The sequence below is a fragment of the Prionailurus viverrinus genome, chromosome B1, assembly GCF_022837055.1.
Source record: "Prionailurus viverrinus isolate Anna chromosome B1, UM_Priviv_1.0, whole genome shotgun sequence".
In the NCBI taxonomy this organism is placed as follows: Eukaryota; Metazoa; Chordata; class Mammalia; order Carnivora; family Felidae; genus Prionailurus; species Prionailurus viverrinus.
Genome location: NC_062564.1, coordinates 161,398,560 through 161,425,214, shown reverse-complemented (window position 1 = coordinate 161,425,214; position 26,655 = coordinate 161,398,560). Strand labels below are relative to the sequence as shown.

The 26,655-nt window shown below is 34.1% G+C and overlaps 1 protein-coding gene across 3 annotated transcripts in view; it reads left to right on the top strand.

Annotated features, from left to right (window-relative positions):
- EXOC1 (exocyst complex component 1) overlaps window positions 1-26,655 on the top strand; it is a 61,917-nt gene that overhangs the window by 16,945 nt on the left and 18,317 nt on the right. For 2 of the 3 annotated variants that reach the window (XM_047855872.1, XM_047855873.1), the window contains exons 5-13: window positions 1,402-1,589; window positions 4,123-4,350; window positions 4,555-4,687; window positions 5,549-5,658; window positions 13,792-13,941; window positions 19,357-19,462; window positions 23,804-23,848; window positions 25,361-25,524; window positions 26,151-26,258. In XM_047855872.1, coding sequence (XP_047711828.1) covers window positions 1,402-1,589; window positions 4,123-4,350; window positions 4,555-4,687; window positions 5,549-5,658; window positions 13,792-13,941; window positions 19,357-19,462; window positions 23,804-23,848; window positions 25,361-25,524; window positions 26,151-26,258 — 1,232 coding nt within the window. The remainder of the gene's footprint in view (window positions 1-1,401; window positions 1,590-4,122; window positions 4,351-4,554; window positions 4,688-5,548; window positions 5,659-13,791; window positions 13,942-19,356; window positions 19,463-23,803; window positions 23,849-25,360; window positions 25,525-26,150; window positions 26,259-26,655) is intronic. The other variant, XM_047855874.1, reaches the window with a different exon arrangement.

The following is a 26,655-nucleotide window of genomic DNA, read 5'->3' as shown; positions in this document are numbered from 1 at the left end:
AAATCCATATAGTAATAAAATTAATGATAGGATTCATTATTGACCTCCAAAGGACTATTTCATGGAAGAGAAAATACTTCTGAAGCCATTATGATCACTTAAAGTATTTGTTTATTTTAAATATCCACTTGTGTAAGGAGCTGTACAGAATGATTTGGGCAGTTCCTGCCCCCTAGTGGCTAATAAACTGTCAGATATGACAATTTAGCATTTCCACAGTGAACTAAAATGGACTTGTTCAGAGGACAAGGAGCTAAGTGATGCCTGTCTGAAGAACTTATATACTGTAATCTGTAATTGCCTGTACCAAAAGTTTTATTCCCCTCCTTTTTTTTTTTCTGGGACATTATCTAAGACTGCCAAATTATTTTTCTTAGGAGTAAATCATTTATTACTTTGAATTGGTTGTTTTTTTCTAGAACAAATTAACATATGCCAAGTCATGCTGAATATAAATATTCATTTTCATACAAAATAATGAATATTTAAAGTGTCCAGAGGTTGTGATTTAAATTGTGTCCCGTTAAGTTTATGAAAATCAGTAGCTTTATTTAGAATTTTATTTAAGGAGTAAAAAAAAATTTTTTTTTCACTTTACCTCTCCTGACCTCAAGCTTTACATAAAATTCCACTAGCTGACTGTATTTTGTCAAAAAATTGAATTGGAACATTTATCCAGAAGACATCTCACATTTCATCTCTTGGTCTTTTGTTAAGACATGAAGACCATTTAAATTTTTGTAATTTCAAATAGCCATATTATTGTTGCTCTTGTTCCTACAGACTTGTTGCGAATGTTTTTATACCTGATCTTTAGAAATTTTATCAATGCATATGAAAATTTTTTAAAAAAGAAAAGGAAAATTCAGTTAATATTTTCAATACCCAAAATGTGAATGCATTTTTCATTTCAATTAAAATTTATTTGAAAAAAAAAAAACATAATAAGGACAAAAAGAACAGAAGAAAAATGTTACCCAGGGGAATAAAAGGAAAGGAAATTCTTTTTTATGTGTCCTTTATTCATAATCATTGTTTTATTAGTGCAACAACCACCTCACATAGGAAAAATAGGTTGGGCACATGTTTTGTTTCTGGTTTTGTATTTTTTTTTTTAGTTTAATTATATTTGGGGAAATTGTACTAAAGCCTGTTCTAACACTTATAAGTGAGTGAATTAGACTGCATGCTTTGTATTTGTTATAATAATTGTTATAGTAAACATTATATTAACATATGCAGTCTTTCATAAAAATAAGAGGTTTTTTTTAATATTCTAAATCATTTTTTCCTATTTTTCAGCCATTAAATGTGACCTGTGCTTATAACTGACTATAAGTACCATGTTACTGTCCTTCCTACTTTTTTACTACTTAATTTTTTATTTTTACCCTTTTAAAGAATCTGTTCCAAGTGGAGAAAATCAGAGTGTGACAGGAGGTGATGAAGAAGTAGTAGATGTTTACCAAGAGTTAAATGCAAGAGAAGAGCAGGATATTGAAATAATGATGGAAGGCTGTGAATGTGCAATCTCTAATGCTGAGGCCTTTGCAGAAAGGTTGTCCAGAGAGCTACAGGTGCTAGATGGGGTAAGACTTTTTTACAGTCTGTGAGTGAATGATGTGTAGTGGATTGAGAAGACTGGGGATCTTCAAATTTTACTGCCTTAGTACTTAAGCCTTTATAATGTGATTACTGCCATCTTTCTCTGTAAGCACATTACCAGATGCCATGTGTCTCACTGTTCTTGTTCAAAAGACAGAAGCATTCCTATTAGTCAGGCTAGTGAAGGCAGTTGGCTGAGGTTCAGGATTTGGGGGTGGCTCTTGACATGAAGTGATGGAAGTAAAAAGTAGCCAACCAGAAACAACTTGGGGGTTGCTTCCCCCCAGTCTCTGAAACACTACAGAACAGTCCAGTGCAAAAGAGTAGCATTTTTGTGGTTTGGAAAAAAAAATAGGTACAAATTAGAAATAGAAAAATTAGGGGCACATGGGTGGCTCAGTCGGTTGAGCATCGGACTTCAGCTCAGGTCATGATCTCACAGTTCACGAGTTCAAGCCTCACATCAGGCTCTGTGCCGACAGCTCAGAGCCTGGATGGAGCCTGCTTCGGATTCTGTGTCTCTGCTGCCACTCATGTTCTCTCTCAAAAATAAATAAACATTAAAAAAAAAAAAAGAAATAGAAAAATTAGGTTAAGATAAATCATTTCATTTACCCCAAAGGAGCAGAATAAGTGTAGTGAAAACAAGAGAGCCAGGGAAAAAGGGTGTTTGGCTCCTCTGCTAAAATGTTTTAGGATAGCTCTTTTTAATTTGCATGCATGGTTTCTGAGTCAATAAACTAAATGCGCATCTTTAGAAAGTAAGGAGCTAAAAGATATAGCTAAAAATAACACCACTAATGTGAGAAAAATCTAACAGAAGACCATATGGTATTTTTTGTTTTGTGTACACAAAGTAAGCATTTAAGAAAAACCCTCAGAGAATGAGGAATATTTTAAAAGCTTAAAGAATTTGGGCATTTTATATATGAAAGGTACAAAATTTATGAGATTACATGAATAGTCCAAGTTTACAAGTTTATAAAATTCACTCGAAGCAAAGCCTAGAAGAAACTTCAAGATGTTAAAGTGGAAATTGTCCTGGACAGGTTCAAGCCCCAGGTCTGCTACTTAAGAGATATATTCAATGGCTCTGTACTCTGCTGACTCTTACAGTTGGGCTGTACTTATAGTTGAATTATTATGAATAGCTTATAAAATAATATGTGTGAAATTACGGCATATCAACTGTGGAATGAAATTCTTTTCATCCTTGTCCAAGTTTTTTGCTCATACCATGTTACCTGCTTTCTTAATGTGGCTTGGTGGTTTATGTTTTTTCTTTTTTTTTCTTTTTGTAATGTTTGTTTATTTTTGAGAGACAGAACATGAGTGGGGAAGGGGCAGAGAGAGAGAGGGAGACACAGAATCCGAAGCAGGCTCCCGTCTCTGAGCTGTCAGCACAGAGCCCAACGCGGGGCTCAAACTCACAAGCCGTGAGATTATGACCTGAGCCGAAGTTGGACGCTTAAACTGACAGAGCCACCCAGGCGCCCCTGGGTTTTATTTTCTAATTAATATTGCATATATGTTCCAAGTTATCATATTGCTTTCCAATTTTATTTTGGATTTGACAGCTTCCATGTTTCAAGAAATTTAGAATCAATTAGTCAGAATCACTTAGAAAACAATGATAAGGGGATGGTGGTTTGTTATTGTTTTGCCCAGGGAAAAAAATATACAATAGTTGCAAATGAAAGAGAAAAGAGGGGCACCTGGGTGGCTCACTCAGTCAAGCAGCCCACTTCAGCTCAGGTCATGATCTCACAGCTCGAAGGCTCATGAGTTCAAGCCCCATGTTGGGCTCTGTGCTGACACCTCAGAGCCTGGAGCCTGCTTTCGATTCTGTGTCTCCCTCTCTCTCTCTGCCCCTCCCCTGCTTGCACTCTGGCTCTCTGTCTCTCTCAAAAATAAATAAACATTTAAAAAAATTTAAAAAAAAAAGAGGAAAGAAGACGATAGAAGGAGCTATCTTATGGATATATAGTCTCTGGTCATGTGGTCTTATGGTTGTGGCTCTTCCACATTCTGTAAATACTAATTGTACTATAGTTATAGATTAGTTCTGTGTATCCTCCAAAGACTGGTATACCACTGCTACCCTCTTGACCAAGGTATTACACAGGTGATTATGCTTTTTTTTTTTTTTTTTTTTTTTAGCATTTTACAAAAATGTTAAGAAGTATAGAAAATTTAGCTAGTGGAATTGGAAGAAGTGTCAAAACTGGGAATATATCAGCACTGATGATACATTGTGGGACAGAACCCTACTTGTGAAATCTGGGGAAATATAAAATACTGAGGCATGGTTCCTAACCTTGATAGAGAGGCAAGTGTATCTTCTTGAAATACTGTGTAAAACGTAGAACATAATCTCAAAGTGATAAACTAAAATAAATGCATAGATATATACCAATCTGTGTTACTCAGTTGTCAAAGGGATTTAGAAATATTTCATCTTAACGCTTCTTTTATACGTTCAAATAATAAGAGTTACTTTTGTTTTTCACTTTGTAGGCTAACATCCAATCAATCATGGCCTCTGAAAAGCAAGTGAACATCCTGATGAAGTTGCTGGATGAGGCTTTAAAGGAGGTAGATCAGATTGAATTGAAACTGAGCAGTTATGAGGAAATGCTCCAAAGCGTAAAAGAACAAATGGATCAGATCTCTGAAAGCAACCACCTAATTCATCTTAGTAACACTAATAATGTAAAACTCCTGTCTGAAATAGAGTTTCTTGTGGTAAGTATGTTTGTAGATTGCCACCACCAACAAAACAAAAAATCTAATGATAATATATAAAACCCATTTGTAAAAATTTTCTAATGTCCTTATGAAAATAGGATTTAAAATAATTCCAAAGACTTTATGATAGGATTGAATAGCATCTTACCTATAAATTTCCCCACATTACATGTGCAGATGGTACATTTATATATATTCCAGAACCACATGGACTTGGCCAAAGGTCATATAAAGGCCCTTCAGGAAGGAGATCTTGCTTCCTCCAGAGGCATTGAGGCCTGCACCAATGCCGCAGATGCCCTTCTACAGTGCATGAATGTAGCTCTTCGACCAGGTAATGTTCATTAGAAATGACAAAATCTGACCAAGAATCTGAGACTAAGCCTGTAACTTGGTATAAGGTTTTGACAAGAAATACACGAGGCAAGTGGTTTAGGGTGACTTTAGTATTAGCTCCTCAAACAAGCTTCCCTTATTTCAAAATATGTTTCTGTTGGTACCAAAAACTTTTTCATTTCCGTTCCTCTGACCATCAAGGACTCTAGTTAACATAATGATTTTTCTTTAGTACAGTCTGTAGAAGCTAGCACAAAGTAGATACTTTGATTAGACCAGAGAGCATGAGGTTTTGCTAAACCAGTGGCTCCAAAACTTCAGTTTGCCTCAGAATCCTGGAGAGGGCTTGTTAAAACACATATTACCAGGCCTCACCCCCAGATTCAGTAAGTCTCGGCGAAAGCCCTACATTCCACATTTCCAACAGTTCCCCGATGATGCTTGGAGAACCACTGTGTTATATTTTTTTCTCTTGCTTACTTTTCTTTATAAAGCATACAAATAAACCAATAAAACTTTGGGTTCTTCAAAACTGCAATTCAGATACTATTATAAATGTGTTCATTGATGGGGCACCTGGGGCTCAGTTGGTTGAGCATCCCACTCTTTGGGCTCATGTCATGATTCCAGAGTCATGAGATCAGGCCCCACGTCGGGCTCTGCACCAAGCCTGGAGCCTACCTAAGATTCTCTCTCTTTCCCTCTGCCCCTCTCCCCAGCTCACACTTGAGCTGTCTCTCTTTCTCTCTCTCTAAAATAAAAAAAAATTTTTTTAAGAAAATTTTTAAAAAATGTATTCACTGGAGATCCGAGAAATCTTTTTACGCATTAAATCAGTCAAGAAATATTCTGATTTCAGGCCATGACATGCTCCTGGCAGTCAAACAGCAACAGCAGCGTTTCAGTGATTTGCGAGAGCATTTTGCCCGGAGACTGGCCAGTCACCTCAACAATGTTTTTGTTCAACAGGTAATTTTATTTTATTATTAAAACTGGCATGTTTCTGTAGCTACTTAATATATTACCTTAAACTTAAATTTCCACAAAAATATAATGTGTTTAATTGGGATCACAGTATAATCCTTCACAGTTTTATTTGATTTAAGATTTTTAAATAAGACTTTTAAGTATTTGCTCATAGAAGTACAATGGGCCTCAACTGCCTCCTTAGGTAGACAGTCTAGTTCCTTCAGCTAAAACTTTCTGATTCTAGAAATCAAATGACAATGCTTACTTGTTACATATACATTTAAATGTTCTTATTTATAAAAATAAGTCCAAACTTATATGTTTACTGCTTGGCCTATTTTATTTTTCAATATTTTGAGGTGAGAACCAGGACTTGATTTGGTAGTTTAAATGTTATTGGCTCTATGTATTTATATATATGAGGAAAATGACTATAGCTCAGTTGTAAATTCCATTTGATTTAATTTTTATATGAAAAAGGAGGTTATAATTAAGGTTGTGGCAATAATACTACTTTTAATAATATTAAGAGTACCTTAAAGGGATTTGAACAGAGGGTATTTTAATCTGCCATAATAAAATAGGTTTCTTATGTTTTTCATCTCTTATTAGGGTTATTAGACAAAAAAAAAAAACTAGAGAAATTTTGTTTGTCAAGAAATGCTGTCTGAAACATTGTATTCTTACTTTGTTTTCACTTTGCAGTATTCTAAAACAATTGTATTTACTATATTTTATTTCCAATTAGTTTACTCAGGCCCTCCTTCAACTCTATAACAGGTCCTACTTTCTTTCGGTGCTTGTGAGTACATCAAATTTGGCTCAAGCTTCTCTGATTCTTTTTTTTTTTTTTCCTCTAAAGTTTGCTAAACTTAACAGCAGCAGAATCTTTATAGATTATAACTTTACTGACTTAAGCTGCCTGTTAACCATATTTATAGCAGGTTTTTCATGTCCCATAGTCAAAAGTTTATTTTGGCCAAAAAGGCATTTAATCTCATTCTGCTTGCCTTTCTTCCTGTCATTCTTTCACTCATTCACTCCTTCATTTATTTAGAAATCATTTACCAGGTGATTGGGATGCATACCAGGCATCTACTTGGGATAGACGAGAGGCTAATCCTGTCCCAGAGTAGCTCACAGTCTAGGGAAGGGAGATACAGATATACTCAGGTAGGGTAAATGTCCTCATAGCAGTAACATATGCAAACATAAAGGAAGACCTCCTAGCTAAGCATATGAGGGAAATATTGGGGAAGACTCTCTTAACGTTTCATTTGACCTGGAAAGTATCAAGAAAAAAGTAAATCCAGAAGTCACGTAGTAAATACTAATCACATTTTTCTTACATTAGTATTTCAATAATACCTATTTCTGTACAATTCCATAGTTTTTAAAAATGACATTGTTGATAGTGATGTTATCCACATTTGTAGATGGTATTGGAAATACCAGTAGGTAAACAGTAGTCCTTTCTACACCCTTAATTGTTTGTTGTAACATGCAGTTATTTATGATTTTGCCTCCTTGCCTTATAAACTAATGGCTTTGTTTAATATGAATGCTTCCAGTTCTGAAAATCTAATGTGTATTGTTATATGTGAGTGATGCATGTTGAAAAAAACAATGTTGCAACAACCTGGGATATGCTGAAGAAAGTGGAGGAGGAGGATGTCCCAAGTATAGAAAAGAGACTTTCTGTGTGTTGAATTCAGTGCATCAGGTCACCTAGCAAAAGAGGTGGGAAGTGGGTATCTCTATTCCTAGTTGTAGAACAAACTAACTGGGAAAATTTGATTACCATATTATAGTACATTTCTTTGTCAATCACCAGGTTTTCACTATGTGCCTATTAAATACTTGCTGAAGTCCACATGTAAGAATAAGAAATGGCTCCTAAACTCGAGATGTTTATAAGGAGTCATTAAGACTAATGTACTTAAAGCTCTATAGCAATGCGTATATTAAATTGCTAATTGTATGACTACATATACATAGTTTGTGTATGTGTGTGTGTCTGTGTGTATATATATATGTATATATACATATGTATATATATGTATATATGTGTGTGCATATATATATATATATATATATATATATGTGTGTGTGTGTGTGTGTGTGTGCTAAAGGTTTAATCAAAAGTGAGGTTACTGAGAATTTAGTCAGATATGACATCATGGATAAGACAACACTTGAACAGAGTCTGTGCAGTGAAGTTTTTGGCAAATGTGTATATATTCAACATGTGTAACTTCTGTACAGAAGAATACAATAATCTGTTGATCACATGACAGTAATATAAGATCATTGATTTCCAGTCTTTTTAAAATTCATGCATCAGTAAAATTTAAAAAAATAAAATTTGGAGATTTATCAAGTCACCGATTTTTAATTTTACCAAGTAAATACTTTTAAAAAGAAATCCTGACACCCACTTTCACTATCTTTTTATCTTGGCACTAAAAAAAAGACTATAATTTCAGACTTCTAAAATGAATACATTTCCCTTTATGAGAAACTCTCTTCTATCCTTTTGTTTCTTAGTGTTGTAGGCCAGTGAAAAGCATCTGCGCATCTGGGAATCATTGATCCAGAGGATTCTATCTGTGATGCAGCTTTCGTATTAGTACTATCCACATGGCTGTATTTTAATGAAACTTGAAATGTTATTCTCTTCTTACTATATATACATATATAGTCATATTTTTAACAACTAACTAGATTCTTTTGGCTCTTCTAGATCTTACACACTCAGCTTCCATTGAAATTACAGACTCTTACCCATAATTTTTACATTTACTAGGGATTTGTGTATTAAGATATTCAACTAGCGAATTAGGTCAGTTACACTAATTAGGATTCTGATATTGAAAAACATGCAATCAAATTAAGGCTAGTGAAATTGAGGAAATAGTTGCATCAAATGTATGTCCTTTAAAAAATTCTTTTGGTTGTTTTTTGAAATATTTGGCTGGAAAGGATAAGTGCTCTCTGCCCTTCTTTGTCCCCTTTGGGTCCACAGAGACCTCATAATTGTGTACGTTGTCTTTTGCAATAGGGTGAGAAATGATTATGCACTGAACTAAAAGTACAATCAGGAAAGAGGCTCCTGGTGGCACAGTCGGTTAGGCTCAGATCTCTGCTCAGATCATGATCTCACGGTTCGTGAGTTTGAGCCCTGCATTGGGCTCTGCACTGACGGTGTGGAGCCTGCTTGGGGTTCTGTCTTTCTTTCTCTCTGCCCCTCTCCCACTTGTGCTCTCTCTCTCTCTGTCTCTCTCTCTCTCACCTCTCTAAAAGTAAATAAATAAACTCAAAAAAAATTTTATAAGTACAACCAGAAAAACTGAAGTTGTGAGGGGTTTGCTATATGCTTAAGTTTGGGAATTTTTCTTCCAACATGTATTTCTAGAAACATCATAATGCTAAAATAAAGCCTGTAAAATATATCACCAATATTCAATTCATTTCACAAAAATTGTTCCCTTAAACATGTTTCTTCTCAATTTCCTAAACATGGGTTAATGATCTATAGTTAAAAGCTTAGAATTATGATTATTTAAGATCAGTTTTTGTGGTATTTGTTGGAACTTTGTTCAGATTTTTTTTTCTTTGAAAAAACAAAAATAAACATGCCATAACACAGAAAGAAAGAGTTCCCAAATCTTGAAAATTTATTCAACACTTAACTTGAGTATATCATTTCTGTTTGAAAGTCAGTATAGTAAAGTGGTTAAGAGGAGGACGGTGGAGCCAAACTTTCTATATTCAAAACCCTGACTTTGCTACCTCCTAGTGGGCTGACCTTGGGCAAGTTAATTAACCTCTTTGTGCCACAAATTCCAGTAACATATACACTAATGAAAATTTATGATGCGCTAGGTTTTTAGAAAATATGTTTGTCTTAGATTAATTTGGATAAAGCCTACCATATTGTTTTAAAATTTTGTTTATAATAGAGTTTGGGTATTTTTAAATGAGGAGAAAAGTACTTTGCAAGGTTATTATGAACATCAGAATTTGTGTATATATATGTAGAGAGAGAGGGAGAGAGAGAGGGATAGAAACTAGCGTGGTGACAGGCATTCAATAAATTGTTATTGTTACTAACTTATTATTACTTAAAATAAGCAATTTTTAACACTGTCTTCATTTTTTACTGTATAAAGAATATTTTTTGTTTGTTTGAAATTGTATTTTTATTTAGATATTTTAAGAAATAAATCACTGGTTTATTTGTATGGGAATATCCAAAATGCTGCACCATTAAAGCATAGGGCAAAGCAGAGCCTCCCTACCTCCCATTCTTTTTTTTTTTTTTTTTTTTTTTTAAGAATAAAGTGGTGCACACATGAGAGTTCTAGAAGTGACAGTTACCTGTATTACTGATTGAATTGAACAGTTTAAAATTTTAATTTACCTATTTTCTGTAGTTATTTTAGAACCATTTTCTCTAAAGTTAAATTTTCCATTAGCACTAATCACATTTAATCTATCTTAATAGTAATAGTTTGAAGGTAATGATGTTGTCTTCATAGTAGAAGGGAAATTTTCAGGTGATGGTGATCTTAAAATGCTGTTTGCAAAAGAAAGCTTTGAATAGTAATATGTGAAAGAGCTTTGTAAACTGTAAAATCCTCTACAAACATTAATAATTCTCCATTTTTAGGGGAGGGGAAGGTTTTCTTTTTTTTTTTAATTTTTTTTTTCAACGTTTATTTATTTTGGGGACAGAGAGAGACAGAGCATGAACAGGGGAGGGGCAGAGAGAGAGGGAGACACAGAATGGGAAACAGGCTCCAGGCTCTGAGCCATCAGCCCAGAGCCTGACGCGGGGCTCGAACTCACGGACCGCGAGATCGTGACCTGGCTGAAGTCGGATGCTTAACCGACTGCGCCACCCAGGCGCTAGGGGAGGGGAAGGTTTTTAAAAATATTTTTTAATGTTTAGTTTTGAGAGAGAGACTGAGGGTGAGTGGGGATGGGCAGAGACAGAGGGAGACACAGAATCTGAAGCAGGCTCCAGGCTTTGAGCTGTCATCACTGAGCCTGACATGGGGCTCAAACCCATAAACCACAAGATCATGACCTGGGCCAAAGACGGATGCTTAACTGACTGAGCCACCCAGGCGCCCCAGGGAGGAGAAGGTTTTTAATTGAAGAACTTTTCCTGACTGTAGATTAGATAATATAATGTAACATGTAATAGCCTAAGTGAACAGTTTTAGGAGAACGTAAACAATGGTTTTGGGGCATCTTGGTGGCTCAGTCAGTTAAGTCTCTGACTCTTGGTTTCAGCTCAGGTCATGATCTTACGGTTTCGTGAATTCAAGCCCTATCTTGGGTGCTGCGCTGACAGCAGAGAGCCTGCTTGGGATGCTTGGGATTCTCTTTCTCTCCCTTTGTCTTTGTCCCTCCCAGACTCATACTGTCTCAAAATAAAATAAACTAAAAAATTTTTTAAACAAAAACAATAATTTTGAGTTTTGAATCACTGAGAAAAATTAATGAAAAAGATTGTTTTGGATGATAAGAGATGTCTAATATTGTTATTAATAAAGAATTTTAAAAATCTATGGCAACTGTGATGAGAGATGAAGTATAGTCCAGTGATAATAACTGTATATTTTATTTAATATTATTAATTTTGTCCATATTTATTGTTAAGTCTTTACTTCACAGAAAACATGTAGATGACCAGGCATTCCAAATATATAGAATAGTTCCATTTTTCAACACTGTAGCTCTTAGTCCACAATGATTCTTTTGGAAAATGTGATTGTTTTATATTCAGTCAGCCATTCAAAAAAGAATGTTCACACAGGTCCATGATCCCTTATCCAAAACTATTGGGGTCAGCTGTCTTTTTAGAATTTTTCAGATTTTAGGAAAGTAATATAGTATATATACTGTATATTACATAACCACTCCAGGAGGGTCTGGAGCTGGGCTCTGTGATTAGGGACACAATAGTCCAACACCAAAAAATATGAATAGTTATTCTAAACAGTATAAACAGCCTCATGTCAGTTCAGGTCAGGTTTTGCCATCAAAATAGATTTGATACCAAATTTACACTGAGTTTTCCAAGCTTTTTGTATTTTAGAATTACAGAAAGGGATCGTGGACCTATATACACAGTATACCTTGTATATAATGTCTGTGATAGCTGTGAACTTGTATTGTCTCACCCTTTCTGGTTCTTATTTTGAATTGGTCATCTAGTTTTCTGATTAACTTTTCTGCTATCTCTGGTCCAATTTCCTAAGGTAGATGTCAATAAGATTAATCTTAGAAATACATAGGGGCACCTGGGTGGCTCAGTTGGTTAAGCAGCCAACTTCTGCTCAGGTCATGATCTCACAGTTGGTGAGTTCCAGCCCCGCATCAGGCACTGTGCTCACAGCTCGGAGCCTGGAGCCTGCTTTGGATTCTGTGTCTCCCTCAGTCTCTGTCCTTCCCCCACTCACATTCTGCCTCTCTCACTCTCAAAAATAAACATTAAAAAAATTTTTAAAGAAATATATTGATTGTTCTATGTAGTTTTATATGTAATTTCTATATAATGGGTCCTTATATTTATTTCCATTTTAAGTTGGGGATATAATCTCACAAGAAGAAAATTCTCCAACAGACTGATTTGAAAGCTTTAATGAAGAAGGAACTCAGATAATGATATTTTATTGATGTGTCTTATACTCCTATCTTTCTTATTCTAAAGGTACTTCTCAATTACTAGAGAATTCTTTGTTTCCCTCATCCGGCAATTTTTTCTGGATACTGTGTATTTAAAAGAAGTTGTTTTAAAAAGTCCATAACCACTAAGTTCTTATTTTATGTATATAGTAAAGGAAATAAATTAGATAGAAGAAATCTCTTTTAAAAGAATTTAAATTCAGCCAGTTTATGTCAGCTAGTATAAAACACACATAATTGGGTTTAGGTAACTTTACTAGGAAATGAGTTAACCAATCCCAGAACTCAGTCACTGTGTCATTTTAACAGAATGATAACAAATAACTTCTGACAAGGCAAATTAGATCAAGTCAGAATGATGTCAAATAAATCTGTCTTTTTTTCCCCTTTCCTTATTCTTGGGAACTAATATTTTCAAGGGGAATCAACTCCTTTAGTCTTTCAGCTTCCCATCTCTTAGACCCTGGCTTTGAATTCCATGACAAATATTGATCCAATAATAGAGAAAGAGAGCTAGATTGTTTCAAAATAGGGCTGGAGAGATTTTTATTGTTTTGTTTTATATTTTAGATACCAGTAAATAATTGGCATTTGCAATTTTTGAGTCTGCTTAAAATGATTTTTTAGATATGTTTTTAAAAGAAAATGGAAGTGAGACTCACATGACTAAGTTTCCAATTCTTGCTTTCCTTCCTTGCGACCTGAGCAAATCACGTAACTCTTTAAGTTTCAATTTCCTCTTCCAGAAAATAAGGCTGTTGGATCTGATGATCTTCCAGGTCTGTATTTTTCAAAACAAAGTCAGGATGCATCATCTAAGACTGTTTGATAGCTTACTAATTTATTTACATAAAAGGGTTGTCAAGGTCTTAAAATAAAATCATGGTGTATTTAATTACTAGAAAGATTAAAATTATACTATTATTAAGGATTATCCAGGAAAGCCTAGGATATCATCATCTGTGGTGCTTCCTAGTTCTAAAATTCTGTATCCTCTGTTTTAACTACTGTTTTTAATATTGTATATTTCTAATAGAAATACCATAGATGTTGACAATTTGTTTTGAATGACTTCCCTATTTATTGTGTTTCTCAATACAGTTGTATTGTGAAGTTTATTTGCTTGGTAAATTGTAAAATGAGATGGTATGGGAGAGAAGAGCTTGATTAAAACATTTATTGTCAATTCTTTAGAAGATGACATGAGTAGTTTATCAGAGTGCCATTCTTGCATGTTTATGACTATTTATGGTGATAGTGTTCAGTAAGCTTACACAGGATGATAATAAAAGACAAGTAAGTACTTGGTTTTTATCTTGCTTTCTATCTTCCTTTGCTTTTCTTTGGCTACATTTGGTCATTTTTTAGAATTTTCAATTACAACATGTTTCTTTGTACTGCCAATATATTTATTTACTTATTTACTCACTCTAGGGTCACGATCAGAGTTCAACTCTTGCTCAGCACTCTGTTGAACTGGCTTTACCCAATCATCATCCATTTCATAGAGACTTGCTTCGATATGCCAAGTTGATGGAGTGGCTGAAGAGTACAGATTATGGAAAATATGAGGGACTAACAAAGGTATGAATTTGATATCAATTACTCACCGAGTAGGGAGCATAATCTTCTAGAATCAAGAGGTCATGTATTCAGCTCCCCACGTGACATTTGAAGTATTAGTCGTGAAGCAGAAAATAATTGAATTTCTGAGTGCTCATTTGATGAGGCAGAACATTTATTTCATTTCTTGGGTAAAGAAGAGCTAAATTTCTAACTCCAGCTTAAAATAGTAGTATGTGGTACTGTGGCCTTAAATTTCAGTTTAGTTAAATACAGAAATTATTTCCTGAGTTTCTTTATATGCAATATAGAGAATATAAAGATGTCTAAGTGTGGCATTGCCCTCTAGGAGTTGATAATGTGTTTGATTAAGCAAGTGCAGGTTGCCTCTTTATGAAGCAAGCGTATCACTATTCCAGGCACACAGGGCCTAACAAGCAAGCCCTACTTCTGAAGAACCTTGTATCTGACTGGGAAGAGCAATCAGCAAAAAATTAAGTGCCAAATTGAAAATGAGTTTAGAGAAGAGAAATCCGTGTCCTAAAGCCATGGAGGAAAACTTCACGGCAGATATTGGATTTGAATTGAGTTTTTAAATAGTGAGTGGAATTAGATAAACCAAAAAAAAAGAGGAAAGGCATTCCAGGGATGGGGAGCATGCAGACAAAGGTGGGAAAATAGGACTTTTTTAGGGCAATGAGGATGCAAGCCCATCTGAAGTAGAATTTCATATTCTGGGGCAGAGAGAAATTATGTTGAAAAAGATAAGCCATGAGACATAAGACCTAACAGCATTCCTCATACATGGGGAGAGACTAGGTGAGGCAAATTAATTAAGAACCTAATGTAATAATTCAGATGAAATCCAAATCAGGAAGATAGTGGTAGGAATAGAGAATATAAACCAAAAGAAAGACTCTAAGGTTGGAAGAAACAGGATGATACCAAACTTTTCTAGGTTTGGAAACTAAAAGAACAATACTATTAACATCAGCAATTGGAGAAGATGAGTCACTTCATTCATATATGAATTGAGCACCTGCTTTTTTGTTAAGTAAGTGCTAGAGATACAGCACTGAAGGAACCAGGCAAATATTTGCCTTCTCATAGCGCATGTTCTGGTGGAGAAAGACTGGCAAAAAAGCTAGTTGTATATTAGAAGGTACTGTTGAGTGTTCTGGAGAAAATAAAGCAGGGAATGCCGGGACTGGGGCAGGTGTAGTTTTAAATAAGGCATCGAGAAGGTGATATTTGAGCATAGATTTTAAAAATAAGCAAGGGTGAGTGGCACCTGGGTGGCTCAGTCAATTAGGCGTCTGACTCTTGATGTCAGCTCAGGTCTTGATGTCAGGTTCATGAGTTCAACCCCACATTGGGCTTGACGCTAGGCATGGAGCCTACTTAAAAAAAAAATTTTTTTTTTAATTAAAAAAAAAAAAAAAGCAAGGGTGAGGGGCGCCTGGCACCTGGCTGTCTCGGTCAGTACAGCATAAGACTATTGATCTCAGGGTTGTTCAAGCCCCATGTTGGGTGTAGAGATTATTTTAAAACTCTTAAAAAAAAAATAAGCAGGGGTGAACAGTGGGAGTTTCTTGAGGAAGGCTTTCCAGGCACAGTACAGGTATCCTATGGTAAGAGCATACCTGATATACTGGAGGAGCAATGAGGAGGCCAGTATAGTTGGAGTACAAAGGGCCAGAGACAGGACCTTAGAAGAAGAATGGAGAGAGGTAAAGCAGGGTGGGACAGACGGGACAGATCAGGAAGGGACTGTGTACATTGGTAAGGATTTGGCTTTTACCATGCAGGAGATGGGGGAGGGAGTTTGAGTGGGCTTTGAGCAGTAGAAATACATGATCTAATTTAACTTTAATAAATGGCCATTGTGGCAGGAAGCCATGGATACAATACTTTTCTGGCATTTCTGCTGTGACCTTTAGTATTGAAATTAACCATGTGACTTAGGGAGCTAAAAAATTGCTACCTAATTCAAATATATAAATAGCCATATTTATATGTCAGATATAATAGCAGTTTACTTAAAATTCTAAAAATACTTTGAAAAACAATTAAAATATTTTATCTGTATGTTTTTATGAATTTGGAGTTCAAAACAATAAATTTAAGTAAGGTAGAAGCTATTTTAATAGTTAGTAATAATTTAATTATGTGGACAACATGACTTTAAAAGATGTTCTTGAGTTGGGAAGAGTAATGTGTTGTTTCTTGAAGTGAAAACAAAAATATTGAGATTGTTCATATAAAGTCTCTTCCCCTCAACCCATGTGCTTACGACCAAACATTTCCTAACAGAAGTTAGCTAGCAAAATCATCTTATTTTTGCTAGTTTTGCTTGCAGAAATTTTTCCTAGTTTTATTCAAAAAGTGGTGCTCTCTTTTAGAGTGTTTTATAATGAAGATTATTCTTTCTTAGGAAATTAATATTTATATACGAACCCATTTTATCTTCCTACTTACTGAAATAATTATTACAACTTCCTCTAGTCTCAGGTTCATGCTTTGTGAGAAGGCAGTGGAGTAGGTAGAAATTTATGAGAACTATGATGATAAGAAAAAAGCAGTTGGTACAGTCCTACCAGTATATCAGTATGAACACATTTGGCAATAGGACATTCTTGTAAATCAGTCTTTATGTATTTTCTCTTCAAAGTGCCTTTGCTCATTTAAAGTAAGATCTGACTCCCCTTCTAAACTGAGATCATAAGAAAGGGGACATAAACCTTGGAAAAAAAAATAATACTTTTAAACTATAGTTTTAAAAATGCTTTTCAAAGAGACTGTGAATATTCTAAGGTATGTATGTACATCTTATCTGGCTAGCTATTTTAGGTAAGATTATTTTTGTTCCTCAGAATTAGTCTTTTAAGTGTTCTGCAACTCTACTGTTGTGTTATATTTTGTTTTGTTTTGTTTTCATCCAACAGAATTCTGATTTGGAGATATCTTAAAGAAAAGTATTTACAGTACTGGAATTCTTTGCCTTTTGAAGTTTTAGGAGGATTAATATTTTGAATAATTAAACATTATTATATCTCCTTAAGAGTTTTGTGCCAACAAGTGCTTTGTCCCCTAGTCAATATTCAAATAAGTAAAGTAATCAATAAGCTTTTTGCCTAATTGTGTTCTCAGTGAGTATTATTGCCCTATCTTTATATATAATGTAGTATTCATGAATGTAATTTAAATGAAGAAACAAGACAATAGCCAACCTGGCAATGATTTATGGAATCATTCTCTCCTCACAGTATATTTTTGATTGACAATATTAATGAGCTTTTTTAAATGAAATTGACTTATTTCCCAGGAATGTTATTTGATCCTGTGGTTTGAACTTTTGACAGACTGTATTTTACCTTATAATCTAATTTGGTTGCTGAAGGGTCATCACAACCAGGATTTTATTAAAAAGGAAGAAGGAAGAGAAGAATGAAAGAAGGAGGGAGAGAAAGAAGGAAACAGACAAACCAGTGCTTCTTTAATAAGAAATAATAATTAAATCCAGATACTGTTTGCACTTGGTTGGGTGTCTGCAGCTCACACTTTTTGGCAGGAACAAAAAAAGCCTGTTTCACATTCTTTAAGGGATAAGAATCACAAGGCACTGCCCCAGCTCTACTTATGACTGAGTCTAAGGAAAGCCCTGATTTTTGGTATACATAATTAGAGCTTATGGAAACTATCTCAGCTGCTCAGATTCCTTCCTCCCCAGGACTCTGGCCCCTATCTGTGGCTCTGAGTTATTCATGTAGGGCGATTAATATTAGAGATGGTCTATCCATGCTTGGGTAGGAAATGAGCTCTGCTCTCCTAATAATCTCCTGAGGTTCACAGTCAGTCTTGAAGATTCTCAGATATCTTCTCTCAACCTCCGTTCTACATTTGTGGAATTTACCTTTTGGTGTAAAGAGAAGGTAAAATATAGAGACCTCTGTAAGACTACAGTCAGCACAACATAAAGTTGAAGAGACTGCCTGAGACAACAGTATTTAAACTCATGACAGTTAAATTTAAGGTGCTATATACAAGGTGCTAAGAGGCACCTCACGAGAGACTTCCTTCAGAATTTGGTAGATGAATGAACTGATGGTCACACTGTCTGTGGCCTTTCCCACCAATGAGTTCTGTTACATACTTGGAAAAAAGGTATCGAGTCATTAGAGTTGCATTGGGAAAGGGGATGATTTTCAATAGTCTGTTCTTGTCACTATTTTCTAGATGCCAGAGGAGCTGTTTTGAAATTGTTTAAATTGCTTGGGTAGTAATGTGTACTTTAATCAATTTGGATATTGGAATGCAGTCTGTTATGTTGAGTTATTTAAGTAGAAGCCACTGATGAAGATTTTACAAATTGTGTGAAGCTAATTTCCCATTTGTCAACTATTTACTGATTTGCAGTGATCAAGATTTTTATGAGAATTTAAAATTGAAAAAATGAGACATTGAAAAAGTGTGACAGCCCAATGAAATAGGAATTAATTTTAGGTATATTTTAATTTACATTTTTTTTATTTTTTATTTTTTAAAGCTTTATTTGAGAGAGAGAGCAAGCATGGGCAGAGGAGAGGGAGAGAGAGAATCTCAGGCAGGCTCCATGCTCAGCAACACAGAGCTGATGTGGGGCTGGATCCTGTGATGCTGGGATCATGACCTGAAATCAAGAGTTGGACACTTAACCGACAGAGCCACCCTGGTGCCCCAGTTTACATTTGTTTTTAAATTTATGCAAAGATCATGGGAAAGACTTGCCCATTTGACTAAGTTTTAGTGCAGAGACTATGTGAGAAATATATATGGCCTACAAATTGAAAAAAGCAGGATCTATATACTATGTTTCATCCAAATACTATTTTATAAGGATAAGCTTATAATATTTTATAAGCAATGTAAACCTACTCTAAAACTGAATGTATTAATTTGAAACAATAAAGGAAGCTGAAGCTTAGATTCCCTGATAAATTTAAAAGAATAGCCAAGTATAGATTTTCTGCCATGGATTTATTTAAATTTAGTCCACTGTATATGCATTTAATTTAGGACTTGGAAAATATATGGTCTCCCACTGTTGAAGAATCCTTCCTGAAAGCCTAAAATATTTTTATATCCTAATAAGCATATTATGATGAAGAAATGAGTTTGAATGCTAAATTATAGATGTTTCCATCTGAGCTAGAATAAATCAAATTTGTTTTTAAAAAATAAATTTTTTGTGAAAACTATAACATGTGCTAATTAGAATTAAATTAGTTATATTTAATTTATACTTATAATTTTTATAATTTATAATTTATTATAATAATTATAATTATTATAATTAAAATTATTTATAAATATTTTAATTTATAATTAAATTAATTAATTATGTATGTATACATATATATTTTTTTAATAAGAAGTACCTGTTACTTTTATTTTAAGAATTACATGGATTATTTATCACGACTGTATGAGAGAGAAATTAAAGATTTCTTTGAAGTTGCAAAGATCAAGATGACTGGCACAACTAAAGAAAGCAAGAAGTTTGGTAAGCTAAAGTGTTTTATTTATGACAAATAATTATAAGACTTTTTGAGCATAGTGAAAGAAGATATGGTAGAACTGACGAAAAAGTAAGTCTAATGTGTTGGTTTGATTTATAGATATTTCACAGAACAAATATTTATATCTGTAAATATGGTTTTTACTAAAATTCTGTAGTATATGACTCTGACAGCAATTGTGTATTCATGCCATAAATGAAAGCTTCTATTCATAGATAGCAGTTGACCAGAAAATGAAGTGTGATCTGGTAGAGAAAGTAGGAGGCTAAGAGACACATGTTGAGAGTTCAGTTTCTTACTTCCTAAACGACCTTTTGTAACAGTTGGGGCAAATCATTGATCTCTAAGTCATTGCTCTTTACAGGGAAATGAAAGTGATTCCTGGCTTCTTACTTCTCACTGGCTATTTTGAATCAAAAAGAAAGTTTGTTTTCTCCCCCATCAAGGGGCTATAAAACCTTTACTCAAATTTCTCCTGTGGTTATACCTTATTTTCCCAAAGAGATATTTCTCAACCATGTTGTTTTTTGTTGCTTCTAAATATGTTAAGTGGACAGAAACATGTTTGAAAGGATAACCAGTGAAAGTATCAAGTTGCGAGGAAGGTGATTTGCTGAGGCCACATTCTGCTCTTGCATGTACCCATCTCTGGAGTTCCTTTTGGATGGAGTTCTGTGCCTATTCAAGTCAAAACCTGGCCTTAAATGGCTACAATGTGTACTCAGTGTGTCTGTATAGTTCCCCTTTAGAATAATGAGTTTAGCATTTGCTTGTTGAAAGGAGCCTATGCCCTAAGCAACTTCTGGTAAACAGGAGACAGGGTTGAAATTGATAGCACATCTTTCCATTCTTTTCTTTAGGACAGAGAAGACTGTCTTTAGTGGGTAATTATCTGGTAATTCATTGTTGTTGTTGTTTTTAACACTAATATATTGATTATACTAGTCCAGACTTTTGAAATGTTTTGAATCTGTATACAAATATGTTATACTTAGGTAAAGATACTGATGAGAATCTTGGGACAATAGGCTTTTGGAAACAGAAATGCTAACTCATCCTAAAGGTTAATTGTTCTTAAACAGCAGTGTGTTTATATCCTTGTTAATGTTTCACTGTGGATATGTTATGCTTTTTTTTTTAGTAAGCAGCATATTAATTCAGTTACATGTTTAATGTTTTCATTTAGTATATTTGTCACCACTTGTTAGTGAACCATTTTATTTTGAGAGAATTCTTCTACAGTTATATGAAAACAGGAGGCAAAAGGGAAATCTTTCTAAAATTATCTCTTTAGGAGGTCATTAATCCCAGTATCATAATAGTTTATAAAGCCTAAGATTCACACTGAAATAAATGACATAATAAAAATATAATTTAAATCAAGTATATAGTATCTTAATGGTTTCATTGCATTAACTTGAAAATTAATTTTTTTTTACTCCTAAGAAGTTCTTAAATTATCTTGTTTAAAAATTTTTTAATTAGAAGTTTAGAAGGCACTTTTATAATTTTAAAACATCATTACAATTATATCTCTTCTCATGTATCAAATTATAACAGGAGAGTAATTTGTGATGGTTGATGGTACCAGAAAATTAGTTTCAGTGATTTTGATATCATTAGCTACAAGAGAAGATAAACTAAATAATAAACAATTCAAAGGACAAGTTAAATACAGATGACTTAAGAAATTCTAAATAAGGTAGAATGAAATTTTTTAAAGTGCCTTTTCAATGATTCAAATTATGTTTAAATCAATTTTTTTAAATTTTTTTTTTAATGTTTATTTATTTTTGAGACAATGAGAGACAGAGCATGAACAGGGGAGGGGCAGAGAGAGAGAGAGAGAGAGAGAGAGAGAGAGAGAGACACAGAATCTGAAACGGGCTCCAGGCTCCGAGCTGTCAGCACAGAGCCCGACGCAGGGCTCGAACTCACGGATCGTGAGACCATGACCCGAGCCAAAGTCGGACACTTAACCGACTGAGCCACCCAGGCGCCCCAGTTTAAATCAATTTTTCATAGTAATTATAATTAAAATAGAAACCTGTAGTTTGGGAATGATAACTTTTACATGAATCAAAAGTAATTATAAATAAAATTTAAATATTTTTGTTTTTTACTTGTTCTGAAACTGCTGGGTCAGAATAGAAAGACTGAACGTACTTTACAAAAGGAAAGGTATAGTCAATATAGTCATAAAGATTCAGGGGAATACTCTCTGAACCACTCTTAACTTTAACATCACTTTAGTTCAAATAATTCAGAATAATGTTAAAATACCAGTAAATATCTTTTCTTTGTGATAGGTTTTAATGTAGGTCATTGCCCTTTTTGATTAATAGGTTTACTTTGATAAAACTCAGGCGCATGGAATTTTCCCCCAAGAATGACATTTTGGTGGGGTTTTCTCCCCTTTGTATTCTACAAATGTACTTAATGCAATGACAGGCAAAGGAAATTTAGTAATTATTTTTTAAATTACCAGGTTTTTTTTCTATAGCTAAGATAACACATACATATTATTTTAGTCCATTGGACATATACATTTGTATAATTACTGCCTCCCTTGTATTTAATCTTCCAAAATCTTAGAAGTGGTATGTCAAAATTATTTTTCATTCTGTTTCTCCACTAAGCTAAGAATCTTGTTGATTCCTAAAGGAGTCTCGAATGCAAGGCTGAATTCAGTGCTGGCTAGAAAATAATAAATATTAATTACCCATTATGTAATAAGCACTGCTAGGTACTGAGAATGCAGCAATAAGCAAAGACCCTACCTTCGTGAAGTTTACAGTCTAGTGGGGATTATTTAAAGATATTTAAAAGGTTACTTGAATATTGTTGCTTTTTTGCTGATAAATAATGTAGGCTTTTGTGAACCCCAAATTATAATTAAGTGGCCTTACTAGTAACTACATAATTTATTGGCTATCAAAAAAAAAAGTATATGAAGTGTCAGGCTTTGCTCTGAAACTGGTGAACTTAGTATAGTCACACCCTAAGGCCACCAGAAGGTACTGTTCTGATTGACCAGCTAGCAGCTCCAGCAAAACCCCTGCTTGCCACTTTAGTGTCCAGCCTTGTTATTTCATACTCCCTTGAGCTTATGCAGCTAGGGCTGGAACGATATATATATCCCTGGTATGACAAGGTAGTTGTTTTTACTCAGGCTTTTGCCTTGAAGTTTGGCAGGGATAGTGACAGTTGACACATTGTTCTCTGTTTTTGAAATATTTCTAGGTTATAGTTATATTCTTTTAATTTTCTCTTTCATTCTATAATTTCTTTCTTTGCCTTTCACATTAACTTCAAATTTGAGTTTAGAATTTTTCACAAGATGATCTCTACAACTGATCTAATAAATATTATACAGAGAGAAGTTTTAGAATAAAAGAAATGCCAAATGACCCTAAAGGAACTCAAATTCCTATATTAAACCTGTCCCTTTGGCTTTACCTTTCCATCCTCCCATCTCCTGATAATTAGTATTTTGATAAATACTTTTCATCCTTGGTATTCACAAAGCCAGCTACTAAGTAGTTCAGCTTTATATTTTCAAATAATTTTAAAGCCCCACTCAGGTAATTTTTTATTAGATGTAGTATAACATTATGTAGTACCGTGGAGACTCAGGAGTTTTCAGGGAGCAAGATATGCTCTTAATGTCTAAGTCTGCAACTTCATTCTAATAAATTTCCATTGTATTAAACTTTTACCCAACCATATGGTCTCACTCACACGTAGAATTCAAGAAACAAAACAAACAAGCAAGGGAAAAAGACAAACCAAGAAAGAGACTCGTGATTAAAGAGAACAAACTGATGGGTTACCAGAGGGGAGGTAATAGGGGGATGGGTGAAATAGGGGATGGGATTGAAGAGTATACTTACTACGATGAAATAGAATAAAATGATTTTTACAAAATTAAAAAAAACCCACTTTTACTTGAACTGTGTTCTTTTTTTCCTAAAACCAAAACTTACAAATGTAGTCTTTTAAATTTAAATATACTAGCTGCATAAACTTAAAAAAAAAATCATTTAAAAGTGTTGGGAGTGGGGGCTGACAAATACAGATTTTTTTTACCTGAATATTTGAATAAAAACAATACATTAGACTAGTAAAGTTTTTTTCTCTCAGAATTTGTCAACCAGTAGCTGACCCAACTAAACATATGTTGCACCTCTTGTTACTTGATGCTCATGGTTCTTTGCATGTGTCTTTTAAACTAGAGCTTTAACTTCCTCTTGTGCATGGTTTGTGCAAATTGCAGTTTATTAACTTGTCTTTGTCTTTGATGCTTGCAACCTAATCCATCACAGCTACACTGCCTCGAAAAGAAAGTGCTGTCAAACAGGAAACAGAGAGTGAGTATGCTTAGTGTATTAGTAGGTATTCTCAATGCATGTTTGTTTAATGTCTAGAAATTAGTTTTTTGTCTTGACAAAAGTTACACCAAAAATATTAATTGCTCTGAGTTGCCAGGTATTGATTGGTGAAAGAAAAGCAACATGATGGTAGTGGTATGGCTACATTCAAGAAATACAGTTAAAAATATATGGTGGGCAGTCAGGAATTTGTGAAAGGCTTAACCATTCAACTTCTGTTTTCAGGCTGTGTTTAAAAACTATAAAAATTCTTACAGATATGGTCAGATTTTGCATAATGAAACTGAAGTTTATGTCTTTAATTGTCCTTATTGTATCTTTATCTGTCCCTTCTGACCATCAGTAAATAATACAGGTTAACTGAGAAATATTTTAGAAGATTAAAAAGAATTATTTATTTATATTCAATTCTGAATAAAAATATTACATTTTCTTATAAAAATGTAAGCCTTTAATGCCTCGATGTATGTAGAATGTTGTCCAGCCACATTGTTCTCATTTTTCCTCATGGTTATGATGGATACCTATGTTTATAGCTAACCAATGATGTCCCATATTATATAGTTCATGGTGTATGTATTATATTTTAGTTGTATTTTAAATGTAACAAGTTTCCAGGGTTGTTGTTGTTTTCTCTCTTCATTTTGTTTATTTTTTATTATTAAAAAAAATTTTTTTTTAATGTTTATTTTGGAGAGAGCGAGAGCGAGCATGAGTGGGGGAGGGTCAGAGAGAGAGTGAGACACAGAATCTGAAGCAGGCTCCAGGCTCCAAGCTGTCAGCACAGAGCCCGATGTGGGGCTCGAACTCACAACCTGTGAGATCATGACCTGAGCTGAAGTCAGATGCCCAACCGACTGAGCCACCCAGGCGCCCCCATTTTGTTTAGTTTTTAAAGAACTGTAGTTAATCAGTTCACTTACTATAAAAGCAGAGTTTCTGGGTTCAGGAATGTGTTATGTCGAATCATATGTAATTGACTTTTTATAGGGCAAGAGTGATCAAGTATCGGCAGTTTGTATGGTTCAATCCAATATTTTCATTTTTAATGTGGAGGCAAGTAATATTGGGATATGGCTGTTTTCTTCAGAAATAAAAAAAGTCATGTTAAGCCAGTACACTAAGGAGTCATGGACCTTCATCCATTTTCATGTCTTTTGAGTAAGAAGGAAATCTTCATCTAGTTTAGTCTAGAAATATCAGACAACTTTGGTGAGACTGGGCAGGGTATAGATCATGTGATCTCTAAGATCCTGTCTAGTCCTATTCTGTGGATCTGTGTAGTTTTGCTGTTCTTACAATATACTCAGGGATAGGACACAAACATTAATGAAGGAGCAGGACACTGTACAGCCTGTCCCATGTGGTAGACTTGTGTGATAACTAATATGAGCACTGGAAGATGAAGACAGTGGAGGAAAGAGCCCTGGTTTACGCTATGGGTCTTTTATTCGTGAAGGTCACAACTTTCAAAGTTTTATTATTTCTTAGGTCTTCATGGAAGTTCTGGGAAATTAACTGGATCCACTTCTAGTCTAAATAAACTCAGTGTTCAGAGTTCAGGGAATCGCAGATCTCAGTCATCTTCTTTGTTGGATATGGGAAACATGTCTGCCTCTGATCTCGACGTTGCTGACAGGACCAAATTTGATAAGGTAAAATAAAATAACAAGTACTTCTTAAACATTAACATTAGTTTTCTAACAGCAGTTTCAAAACTTTGGGCTCTGTTGTCTCTTAATTAACTATATATTACTTTCCAATTGGAATCTGAAAAAAGTGCTAGTCAAATGGCAACTGAAATGTGTATTATCAATTCGTTGACTTTTAAAAGTCAATGAAATTTTATTTTTCATTTATTCATTATATATATATAATTTCATTTCATTTTCATTTATTTATTTTTCATATAGTAAATTTTATTAAAATTTATTATAAATCATTAAGTGCTTGTATCTTAAGTTCCTTGAGCCAACTACAAAGTAGAGAGGAAATAATAGCTTTTATGAAGCTAAATTATTCTCAGCAGTGCATTAAGTTTAAAAAGTTTATCTCTGTGTTCCTCTTTCTAGATGTCAAGTGAATAATTGTTGTGAGTTTTATTCTAGGTATGTCTGGCCCTGTTATGCCTTGATCCTTCTGCTTCGTCCTATCAATCTTGGAATAGTTTCTTTTGGAATTCTATTGAGATTATTATAGATAAAGCATCTGTGGTCCCTAAGTGCATTGAATGTGGATGATTTTTTAAGCATTTGGTGCAGTTAATTTTTGTTTTCTTCAGATCTTTGAACAGGTACTAAGTGAACTAGAGCCCTTGTGTCTGGCAGAACAGGACTTCATAAGTAAATTTTTCAAACTACAGCAACATCAAAGTATGCCTGGAACAATGGTATGGCTCACATTTATTTATTGGCTAATATTTATGATCTGTAGCATAATTGGCCTTATTAATTTATTGTCACAATTTCAATATCAGAACAGAAAAAGAAAAAAATTTACGATGTAAGGATGTTTTCAATAATTTTTATCATATCACGAGATAACAAAAACAGTGATAGACTTTGAGCATCTAATTTAATACTCCAGACTGTCTTAGGCTTAAATATCCTCTAAATTAGTGAGGGTGGAAAATGTCTGAATATAAGACATTTTGTAAAAGACATTATTCAAAAGAAATTTTAGCATTTTAGTAGTCACCAAGAAAAAATATAATTAAAAAAAAAATATTTGAGTATATAAACCATGGTCTAGGAAAAAAAAAGAAGAAAGAAAGAAGCCTCAAATCT